The sequence below is a fragment of the Columba livia genome, chromosome Z, assembly GCF_036013475.1.
Source record: "Columba livia isolate bColLiv1 breed racing homer chromosome Z, bColLiv1.pat.W.v2, whole genome shotgun sequence".
NCBI classification, from domain to species: Eukaryota; Metazoa; Chordata; class Aves; order Columbiformes; family Columbidae; genus Columba; species Columba livia.
This window is the reverse complement of record NC_088642.1, coordinates 12,629,227-12,641,465: the sequence shown is the minus strand read 5'-3', so window position 1 is coordinate 12,641,465 and position 12,239 is coordinate 12,629,227. Positions and strand designations below refer to the sequence as shown.

At 37.5% G+C, this 12,239-nt stretch overlaps 1 protein-coding gene across 7 annotated transcripts in view; it reads left to right on the top strand.

Annotated features, from left to right (window-relative positions):
• Positions 1-12,239, top strand: part of SMARCA2 (SWI/SNF related, matrix associated, actin dependent regulator of chromatin, subfamily a, member 2) — a 118,984-nt gene that overhangs the window by 76,145 nt on the left and 30,600 nt on the right. For all 7 annotated transcript variants that reach the window (XM_065047244.1, XM_065047239.1, XM_065047241.1 and 4 more), the window contains 3 exons: positions 44-271; positions 2,392-2,469; positions 8,009-8,227. In XM_065047244.1, the coding sequence (XP_064903316.1) occupies positions 44-271; positions 2,392-2,469; positions 8,009-8,227 (525 nt within the window). The remainder of the gene's footprint in view (positions 1-43; positions 272-2,391; positions 2,470-8,008; positions 8,228-12,239) is intronic.

The window sequence follows — 12,239 nt, the reverse complement described above, 5'->3', positions numbered from 1 at the left end:
ACACTTACAATATAAATCACTCTGTCTGTTCTTTGCCTAATAGGACTTGCAGGCCCAAGACAGAGCTCACCGAATTGGTCAGCAGAATGAAGTTAGAGTCCTGCGACTGTGCACTGTGAACAGTGTGGAAGAGAAGATACTTGCAGCCGCAAAGTATAAGCTGAATGTAGATCAAAAAGTTATCCAGGCTGGAATGTTTGATCAGAAATCTTCAAGCCATGAAAGAAGAGCCTTCCTACAGGCTATATTGGAGCATGAAGAAGAAAATGAGGTAAGGTAGTTAGAAGTAATCAGCGAGACGATGTTTCAGGAAGTACTGAGTCATTTTTTCATCAGTTACAGAGACTGTCATCTCCTTTGAAATTAGAAATGTCTTCATATTCTTACCAGCCATTCAAAGAAACAACTTCATTTTTCTCTCTGTTTTTGGTCACAGTAATCGGTTATGATGTAATGGTTACGGTTAAATCTTAGGGTAGAATTAGGCATTGTGACTTAAACCCATTCTGCCCTTTCATAATTTTGTCAAAAAATTGTTTTAAACAAAGCTTTTTCCAGAAAAGCTTATATGTTAAATGAGGTCATCTGGTTTTCAGATATGGTGAGTAAATAGGATTGAATTTGCACCATTGTGCACTGGTCGGCCATTGCTTATTCATTGCAATAGAGCTGGAAACAAAATTTGAATATTAAATGAGAGACTGACAAGAAAAAGTAAATCTCTTGGTTAAGTTATTAATATGAAAACAACTTTTACATGTAAATACGGACTAGCATATCTAATAACGAGATTGTTTAATCGTCACCTCGTTAAATATTCCCATGCTAAGCATGCTTTAAACTTGCATATCAAAGCTTTTCACATTTTTATGTATAGCACCATATTCTATTTGTACTTTCTTAGTAGTTATTGTGAATTCAGCATCAAAACTCCCCATGTTTTTCTTTCTTCTTTCCTCTCCTGTTTACTCCGTTTTTTTCTGTTAGCAGTACTAGATAAAGCAAAGAGGTAATTTCTGTGCATTTAGAAAGATATATTTGAATAATATGAATAATATGCTCATGAAGGCATTTTTTTTGTTGGGATTAGTGTTTATAATTTTTTTCTTCTGCCAAGCATACCTTGTTGGCAATATGATTATTCAGAGTAACCACAGATGATATGGACACTGTTGCAGCTTCTGCTGTGGGATCCCTTATTTTTTGCAGGTCACAAGCTGCTCTCTTTGAGATGATAGTAAGCATGTGAAACTTTCATGAGGGTCAGATTCTTCAATGATCATAAATGAAGGGATCTGTAGTCTTTTTTTTCTCCTTATGTGTAACTATATAACTTCATTTTCTGGAATGCTGAAGGAGCACTGACTAGAAGTGAGAAGAACTAGCTCTCTATCGTTTTCCCAGTTGCTTTTTTCGTATTAAAATTGAAATCATATGAACATTAAGTTATTTATTGGGAATTGCATTAAAAAGAATTTTTTTTCTAAGGTGTAAAAATCTTGCTAGTGGAGAGAAAATGTTTGGATATAGTTAAAGACCTTTTCTGTTTATTTCTGGGAAAAAAAAAGCTATAGAGTATTAACTGTATACAGCATTCTATACTTGCATTTCACTGAATACAAAACATGAGTTTTCATGAAAAATTCTAGGTCTGCAGCATACTGTAACATATGTTCAGTAAGCAGTCTGTAGTTCTATTATTTCTATTGAGCTGTTGTCAGATTTTAAATGCCATGTGCTTTCAAAATAATTCAGGGAGGGAAACTGAACATTGTGGACTCTCTTTAAGTGGATATCATAGCTGTTTAACGTTTTAGTTGAATTATACAGTTCCAAGTTTTTCTGAGAGCTGTTTCTGCTTTTATGAAATAATTCATTTTGTCTGAAATCAGAAGTTCACATCTCAATTTGTAAGCAGGTAATGATCAAAAGTTATTCAGAGTTTTTCCAGTATAATGACACATTTCTTTTTTCTTTTTTTTTTTTTTTTTAAGCTGGACTTTCTAATTCTCCTTGCTTTTGACAGCAAAGGCTTCATAATGCAAAATAGTATTTATCTGGGAGTACTGTAGAACAGCAAAACGGAAATGCATATATTTTAACTGAAGCTTCTGACCCAGGAAAACCACAACCCAGAATTTCCTGGTTGCATATTTGCTCATTTCCTCTTTCTCAATTTATGAAGGTGTTGATAAGTCCCAGTCGTCTCTCTAATTTTGTCTATTTTGCCTTACTTCTGAATTGCCGAACACTTGAAGTTTTAGTTTCATTTTGAGTGTTTGACACGCATTGTGACAGAAGGAAGTTCAGTGCAACACTGACCTGATGGAGGCTGTTACTGCAAGTTGTGTGTAGCTTCTTTTTAATACCTTTATCCATCTGCATAACCAGGAGGAAGACGAAGTTCCTGATGATGAGACTCTGAATCAGATGATTGCTCGACGTGAGGAGGAATTTGATCTCTTTATGGTAAGGATGATATGATCATAAGTAGAATATCTTCTATAGTGTTTTTAACAAAGGCTTTAACCTGTTGTTCCACTTTTAGAAAATCTTTTTGGAGAAATAGGCTTTATTTCCATGCATTGTTTATCTGAGGGAAGAAAGGTAGTCTGCTTAAATATAGGTTCCTCACATGACAGAAAGACTTCAGGGATCCTTCAGACAGCATAGTGGAACAGTGCCAATCTGGAGGAAGGGTCTAGCATGACCTGACAATTTTACAGTGCAAAACTGATAGTCACGGTTTGGCTTGCTAATTCTACAACACACTTTTATGTTTCAACATTTCTTCTGACTTTTGGGCTATGATATTGGCGAGGTGTCCTGGTTTTGTTAAAAACAGGACTAGTTCTCTTTTAGTGATTTTTCTTTCAGCTAAGTTCTTCTAGGTGTCCGTACTTTTCTGAGTTTTAGCCTGCATATTTTTCCTCGGATGCTGTACTCAGTGCTGAGAAGAGACTAACGGAATGCTGAAGAAGCTCACGTTTAGATTTATTACTATGGGAGCCAAGAAAGACTAAGTTTTCCCATGTTCCGTTGTGAGAGGGGCTTGTTTGAGGAGGGGAGGATGGAACAGGTGACTAGAACTGACCAACTGAGGATGAACTTGAGTATTCCATCTCGTAATCGTCATACTCCCTATATAAGAGGGTGATCACGAGGGTCATTCTCTTCGACCATGGCCGGCATCTAGAGAGCACCCTGTCTGTCTGCCTGTGATCTATGAGCCTCAGGCCCTGCATCCCTGCAGCCAGGTTCCAGTTTGCTGTGCAGTCCCACTCATGACTTCTGGGGTCCTGAGCTGCACCTGCTGGAGCCGCCAGCTCCGCACACCCAGCTCCGCTGCTGGAGTGACGCCAACTGCACATCGAGCATTCGAGATTGGTTTTGTATATTTTGTATATATTCTCTATTTATTAGTAGCATTAGTAAAACTCTTTAAAACTCTCCAACTTGAAGTCTTAAGTCTCTCTTCCTTTCTCCTTATCTTTCCTGTTGTCTTTCTGATCTAAAGGAAAGGGGTGACAGGAGGAGAGGGGATAATAGGGAGCGTCTGCCACTTTTTATTGCCGCCTTGCCTTAAACCTTGGCACAAGGACAACTACAGGAACTTAGAAGATAGTAAATTAGTATACTGACAGTGCTGCTTTCTTTGTGAGTTAACTGGGGTTTGCTGGTGGTTTTGTCAAGGGCCCAGTTAGCTGTGTCTCTGCTGCTACAACTGTTGAACGGTTACTGAAACAGAGCCGGTCGCAGTGGTCCAAATGCGAGCAACTCTTTAATACTTCACTTTTTTTTAATGCTTCTAAAACCCTGATGGAATAATTACTAAAACGTCAGTGCAGGAATGGCTCTTACCTTTTGGTGTGTGTACCTCATGGGGGTTGCTGAAGGACGTTTGGGAATCACTGACACAGCAACAGGGTATACTTAAGCACTGAAAGTAAAGTGGCATCCCTTCTAATTCTATAGAGGCTACTTTGTTCTGCACGGTGCAACAGGACAGACACTTGTATGTGCATGAATAAAAGTGCATCAGGTGGTGGCCACAGAAGCAACCATTGATAGGAGCACAGGTTTTCACTCCCTCACCAACTTCTGCTGAAGGATTTATCTGTAAAACTTCACTGGTACACAGATGTGTAGGGGCCCTTTTTACATAAGGGACAGTTGTTCAGGTGCACAGTTGGCAAAGGCCTTATTCCCCTACATGGCCATGCCTTTTATCATTGCTGAGTTGCTAGCTTAAGTGACATTTAATCTTATCTCAGAACTGAAATCCCTACACAGAAAATTAGAGCTTACATACACCTCTCTTTTTAATCTTTCCTTCTGAGAGTTGGGTGTAAGGAGATTTACATGACAGAAACCAAGAGGTGGTCATCTGATCCAAAACTCAAAAGGAATAATTTCACCCAAATTATTGGCTGAAAGTACCCTCAGTTCTGTGAAAGCTGATGTGCTGCTGAAATAAGCTGCTCACTACTTCTCTTCAGACTGAAAAGGGAAGAACTGATCCATAGGTTGAAAGTAGCTGATGGATTTATGTCAGCAGGAAATTTCTGTAAGTTCATCTTTTTGGATTAAGTTTGAAGGCTGTTAGCAACCATTCAGTAAAACAGTTGAGGGTCCTGGAGCGAAGACAGTTTTAGCACTGTGTGAGCTGAGTTTATGTTTTTCATGTTAATTTACCTGAAAGTTTTTAAGGGAGAGTAAATCATTGGTTGTTACATAATAAAAAATTGAAGATTCAAAACTAACATGCTTTGAAAGATGGGAGTTTGAAAATACTTGATAGAAGCAGGAAAGTTAAATATTAATGGCTAAGAAATAATTTTAACTGTTGATAAAGACTTGGTTTTTCATTTGAGTGAACTGTTTAGTTATAAAAGTCTGAAAAACAAGTTTGGCAGTAAGGATTGCTTGTCGTCTTTTTATCAGTATTTTAGGTCTTGCATAGTCAGGTAAGGAGCACAGATAGGTTTGTATTCTCCTTACCTCCGTGATGCCTATGCTGCCTCATTCCCTTTGCAAAGGTTGTGGAGACATAATCAAAATTCAGCAAACTTCCATAACCAAGAAAAATGTGTTTGGGTTTATTCATTTAACTAGGCCTAGAGGTGTAAAACATGTATTTTGCTTACTTAAAGTGAGAAGTTCTGAAACAATGTGGAGAGTAGGTGGGTTCTTCAAGAAGCTGTTCTGTGGTCACTTTTCAGGTTATAAGTATTCTTTGACATATATCCTGGGATGTAGCTGTAAAGCTAAATACACTGTTCAGAAATAGAATATGTACAAGTGGACTTTGTTCCCCTTTTCAGAGACTCCACATACACAACAACAGGTAAAAACTCTAGATAGTCTCAAACGTCACACTGTCCAACTTTCACATTAATTGCAAATGATGACACTTAATCGTGTTGTAAAAAAGTTTAAAATATAATCGGGGAAAGGTCAGTGTTCCAGGGTGATATGTACAACTCTTGTCTTTTCATAATAGTCTGCTTCAACAAATGTTACTCTTCCTGGAATATTTAAGTTATTTTTTAATGTTATATTTACTGAAATAAAATTTCTTGATGTAAAACCTGCCTTTCAAGTGGAAGAGTTGCCTTTCAAGGAAGGCCTCTCGCCAGAATCGATGTGACAACTCCAGTAGTTTATCTCCTTGAATCCACAATGGCAATATAGCAGCAACTGAGTGTATAAGTTACTGGTTTTACACTAAGTGACTTGGGTGGTTTTTTTAAGGACTAATTTAGTAATAATTTAAAAGTTTAGGATAACCATTCACAGTTCACAAGGCAGCAGTGCTCTGTGTTTTTTCTAAATTGGAAGTTTTAGGCCTTGACTGTGCCAACACTTAAGTTCTTCACTTATGTGTAATCATCAGTGGTGTAGGACTTTATTTCCAGCATTTAGACCTCATGAACGACACTGTAAGTACAATTACATAATTAGTTACAGTAAAATAAGGTAGATCTGGTTTGGAAATACATGTTTTGGTAAGATATGGGAAGACAGGACCAGATATTACCCAGAGATAAGTGGTTTGAGTAGTATCCTAAGAAAAAAAAAAAATGGCTGTTTGTTTCTATTGTATCTCTGATTAACTGAGAATGTCTTCTAAGTTTCCTTCCTAAGTGCTTTTATTCTAGAAGACAGCTATTTAAATATACTATTGTAGTGTTTGGCCTTTGCCTTGTAAATAGAAACATGGTTATCAGGGAAAAAAAAGTGAAGTTTCAGCATTCACTTGTTATACTTAGTGTTGTTATAATATGATGTTCCTGACTTCACTGAAGTTCTCTGCTAAATAATAGAAAAACCTATCCCACCTGTCCCGTCTGGGCCTTCTCTCAGTACAGCTTGCTGATTGCCAAGTTGACACGAAACCAAACCACATGTGACTTGAATGAGACATTTTTTGAAATAAATTCAGACTGAATTGTATGTTCCTTAAAAGTTGAAATGTGGAAGTCTGCTCTAAACAATAAAAGGCTATACAGCCCATTCATCATTGTTTACGGTAATGAAGGATGGGGAGAACCTGCAGGTATTTATAGTTGCTTCTTGAATGTAGCTGGACCTGCAGACTGAAGACACACATCTTACATTCTGCTTTTCACGGAGTTTAGAAATCAGATACGGCACCAGACAAGATGATGAAGATAGTTTGCAGGATGCTGTGCCTGAAGCAGTATTTTGGGAATGTTTCTATTTCAGCAGAGCCAAGATGAGAGAAGATTGACCATATTCAACAGTTCCATTATTAAGTCTCTGTTACTAAATATGTCTGGATTTGAGCTGTCCCTATAGGTAGATAATACCTCTGAATTTATGCATGTCTTTGTCTTGGCTAAGGGTATAAAACAATGTCTAGTTGGCATCCAGTAAAAGTGCAGCATCCTACAAGCAAGAGGGAGATTTGCACATAATCGAAAATGCTTTTTACAAATGTTTACTGGCCAAAGCAGTAGCCTGTTCTGATTCTACCACCAATTTTGGTGCCAGTCTAATTATGTCAGTTTTCAGATGTAAAAATTAAATGCTTAGTGGCCACCTGTTCGTTTTCTCTGCTTAGTAACTGATTAGTGAGTGTCTAAGTATTAAATGACTCTTTAAAAAGCCTGTTTGAAAAAGCTATTTGTATTAACTGATTTGGGCTACTTCAAAAATGCAAATCAGATTCACAGAATGCTTCCCCAACAGCATTATGAGACTACAGTACATCATGGGAATGTATCCTGAGTAGCCATATGTGTTTTCTGAGGTAGTTGCTCACCACACTTGAAATTGATTTATGTAATTATTTTTATTTCAGCTTAAAGTCTTCAGATTACCTTCTAATACTCTTAACACTTTACCTCCTCTGATATTTTTTGTTCGTCTTCTGATTGTTGATTTGTACAGCAGTCCCACCTGGAAAACGTCAGGGGTTTAAGCATGTTGGCTTCCTGGGACTGTGTAGGCAAGCTTTTCTCTGAATTTCTTAATTCTGTCTCCTGATTCCTTTTTTCAAATACCAGCTTTTAAATTTTCTTCTCCTGATATTCCGGGTCACAAAACTGGGATGTTTTCAGTTATTCTTTTTAGTTATATAATAACACCTTCTGGGGATGTTGTCAAGGAGTGATTAGTATTTGTAGGTCACATTTATGAATACAAAGAAACCATAAAACCTGTTCAAAAAGGGAGTTGTTTAATTAACAAGACACAACAGCATTCTTGTGATCTGCTTTGTATCACTTAGCTTCTGTGTTGTCCCAGTTACTTCAGTAAAAGCTAGTTACAGAGTAGTGAACTTAACTGAAAATCAACCATCAAGTGTAGCTTCTTCTTTTTATAGTTGTATTTTAGAAGTGTTTAGAAGTATTGTGGAAGGGAAATACATGTGAAGGACTTGGTTTAAAGTTTTAAGTATCATTAGATAGCCGGGAATTTCCATGGTTCACTTAATATTTGCCCTTAAAACTCTTTTACCCTTTCCCAACTGCTCTTTCAGCGTATGGACATGGACCGTCGCAGGGAGGATGCCAGAAACCCCAAGCGTAAGCCTCGCTTGATGGAGGAGGATGAATTACCTTCCTGGATTATTAAGGATGATGCTGAAGTTGAAAGGCTTACATGTGAAGAAGAAGAAGAGAAAATATTTGGAAGAGGGTCCCGTCAACGCAGGGATGTGGATTACAGTGATGCCCTCACAGAGAAACAATGGCTGCGGGTAGGTTGTCCCTTTTGTTGTTTCCTTTACAGTTAAGTTTATTCATCTGTGGTGTTGTTTTTTTTTTTTTTTATTTTTGAAGACTGCACAGTTGCACTGGAGGGAGTACAGTGTAGTTGTTAAGATCTAAATATCCAGGTTTTGCTGCTGTGCTGAAGGCATAAATAAGGATGAAGACTATGATAGCTTTCTATTGCAAACTGTTTTATTGCCATGGATCTTGACATACTTCTTATGTCTTTAGACACTTCTGTAAGTGTCTTCTTTAAGACATATGATGGACTCTTTTACAGTGGAGGGGACAGGTGATCGGTGTATCATACAGCTTTCTGTGCTGCAGAAGCTTGATTTTATTATTTTTTTTTAAATACATGAATTTAACCCTTTTAGGAATTTGGAAACTTTTGTGCAAGTCTTCTTTATCTCATACAGTTTCATTTCCAAGTCCTGAACATTTCTTCACTCCACTGAGATCAAAACCCTTGATAAATGATATGAGAATTTAAGACCTGAAAGTAAAGATTCTAAACTTTACTCACACCAAATTACAATTTTCTTGTACTTGAGGGATCTTGCCATACTTCTGCAAAATACAGATCCAATGAATTCTAATACAGATGCCTTTTCGGAATGGTAGCAGCGAGGGTGGGAAGGAGGTGAGGACTGATAGAAGGTCTTTTCAAAACCTGGAAATCTGATAATGTTAGAATTTCCAAAACATATAGATGAAGTGTTGTATGTGCAAAACTAGTCAATGTGGTTGGACAGCGTAAGTTTTGTCATAGAATAATTACAGACTTAATACCAACATGAACATATGGTGCAGTTTTTGTGCATGATTTGCTAGTTAGGTACAAATCTTAACCTACTTCAGTTACAAATGTGATGTTTGTGAGAGTGAATTGTGCAATACTTGGCTAAGAGCTAACCCAGATTCTACTGCTGAATGTAAAGCTTAGGGGAGTAAAGGCTTGAGTTAGACATCAGCCGTAAATCTAACCAGGTTTATGGAACTACAGGAGTTTGATACTTGACATTTTCACGTAGTCAGTGGAGAAGGAAGACCTAGAAACGTAAGCTCTTGTCTGGATTCTCAAACACTTTCCTGCAGTGGAAGTGCTTGCAGCATAGTGTATGTCTACGAAAGGTCATTTAAAGCCAATTATTTTTAATGATGGAAAACTCTGCATAGGGCAACACAGAAGTTAGATTTGGCGTGCATGTTTTGTGTTTTGAGTTGGTTCTGATGTTTGTGTTAAGTGCTTTATTGTCAAAAATGGCAGCCCTTAAAAAATTACCTACTCCTCCTACTCAGGATAGAATCATCCAGTCCTGTATCATTTATAATAGGTGTTCATCTGATCTGTTCTTTAAGGCCTTCCCTAACAGTGAATTTAGAAGTCCACAGGGCACAGGTATTTTACTGTTTGACTTTCCCTTTTATTTTGTCTGAATTTTCTTGTTGGATTTTAGGCCAATTACTTCTTGTAATTACTCTGCTCATGCAGAACAGGCTGCCACCTTTCTTCTTTTAACATTTCTTCGTCATAGAGTTTCTTCCTTGTTCGGTCTATTCTTAAGGTTAACAACAACCGGTCATTGTCTTTTCCTATAGTTCCTGTTTTCTAGCTCTCTTGATTATTTTCGCTAATTTCCCCTAGCTTTTCTACATGTGACTGATGTCTTTGTGCAAGTTTGGTCAGAAGCTAGACTTGAGAATTCCAGGTGCAGCCTCATTTGTATAAGGAGGAAGAGTTCATTTGCATAACTTATGGGATGCTTACATCTCACTATCCACTATTTTGTTTTCTCAACAGTAAAGGTATTGACTTGTGTTAAATTTTTGATCCAGCATAAGCCTTTGATCCTTTTCTGTGGACTACTTCCTGGCCATTTTTTCAGTATCATTTTTTCTAGAGTTGATCTATCATTACTAGTAAGAGGATTTAACAAATGCCATTGTTGAATGATAGCCAACTTTTCTTCACCAAAATTATTCTGAATTTTAAGCCTGTCCTCAGGTAAACTTCAGTCAGCTTGGTGTTCTTTGGAGATTTAGTAGGCATACTTTCTATTTTGTTTTCTTAAAGACAACAATATCACTGAAAAGCACTGGACCATTTGATAAAGAGCCATTAAGGACTATTTTGAAAAAAAATTTCTTACCAGTTCCCCATTTACCTGCTAGTAATTGTTTTCATTGTTTGCTTCTGAGACTCTTGTGTGAGGCCAGGACAGAAACTTTACTGGTCAAGATGATAAATGTACTACCCCTTTTTCAACGTGGCTTGTTAGTCTGTTGAGAAAAACTAGTATTCTTCCTCCTTATTGAGTTATTAAGCATGTTCTCAAATTAGCTAAGTTAAAGCTAAGTTAGATTGCTTCACAGTACATTGCAGTCACTACTGTGATTCTGTTGTATACTTATTTTAACTTGTGCTTTCAAGTGTGCTTGAGAGAGTTTTGAAATAAATGCAAGTGTAGTAACAGCTATCATGCAATTGCATGAAAACATTCAATTAATCACTTCATGTTAACTGGGATGCGCTGAACTACTTACATCAGTACAACTGGGAAAAAAATAAAGAACTAATAAGTTTGTAATTAAGAATCGTACTTTAATTCATAAGACACCTTTTTACCCATGTTCTGTATCATGCCACTGCCCAAAGGTAACTATAGATACTTCTGGTTTTATTGCACTGTTACAGAGGAGTGAGATTTATTTACCAGCACCAAGGGATGTCCCTCATACTTTCCCTTATTGCGGCTGCTTTTACAGTTTTATAGATATCTTCTCATGGGATTTTCTGGAGTAAAATTTTGCATTTCTGACTAATAAGTTGGTTTCATAATGCTCAGTCCTCAGCTGTCTCTATGTGTCTTGGGGAAGCTGACTAGATCTCTTCTAGTTTTGCTTCAGTCAGCAGCCACAACTCAGACTGTGGAGATCAGCTACCTGCTCCGTTTCAGTTAGACCCTGACCCTGCCGCTGATACACCCAACATTCAAGAATGTAGTTAAGGTCATGGCAGATCCCCACAGGATCTGCCACACACCTCAGGGGCTGCACGCATGCATATATACTGACAAAGTGTGTCAGCTCCTTCCTTGCTAGGAGGTCAAGTACTTGAGCTTGGAAGCAGGAGACAAAACAATCACAGAAGCCAAACCTATGGAAATATGCAATTTTTAGTGAGATTGTGCTGCTACCTTCAATATCCCGTAATTCAATAACAGCCTCCTAGGGAAGCTGTGAGACACAAATGGGCTTTATCACTAGCTGTCGCTGCAGCCTGCTGTTCTGCAACTGTTGGCATGACAACCATATTTCCTAAAAAAAAAAATACAAAAAAAACCTCAAAAACCAGGAAGGAGTTTTCTTCCTGATCCTATGAAGCATTTATATTCTTGGAAGTATTTCATGCTGTAGCAGATTCTATCCATGTACCACTCCTAACAAGACTGCAGAATACTTTGCTGGATCCCATGGCAGATTATTTTCTAGAGGGGTCATCTGCTAATGACCCCATTGCTTAGAGCAGGCTTCAAGAATCAAAGGATTCGTTTGAGTAGTTACAAGACTCTTAAGGCATTTGCACAGGGATTCAGCTTTTCATGCAATTTAATTGCTGGCTAGGTGACATTAATAAAGTTTTATTCCCTAGTTGTGCAGTTCATTTGAAATAGATTTGCACATTGGCCAGGGAACCTTACTTAAGACCAAAATGTGCAGCGTCTTGGTTACCTCAGATAGACATCCAAAAGTCAACTATGGTGGACTATTTGTTTTGCCGATCTAAAGATTGTAAGTGAAATTCAAGCATTTGGTCTGTAATTAGTCCATCTTATTTAAATTTAAAGAAAACTGATGCTGGCTTTTATACACACAGAATATCTGGTGAATACTGTAATAATTGTGATGCAGATTTTATTTCCCTTTTTTTATTTATGTTTACTCACTAAGGTAAATATGTTGTTTAATCAGTCTACCTAGCAGGACATTGGGCAT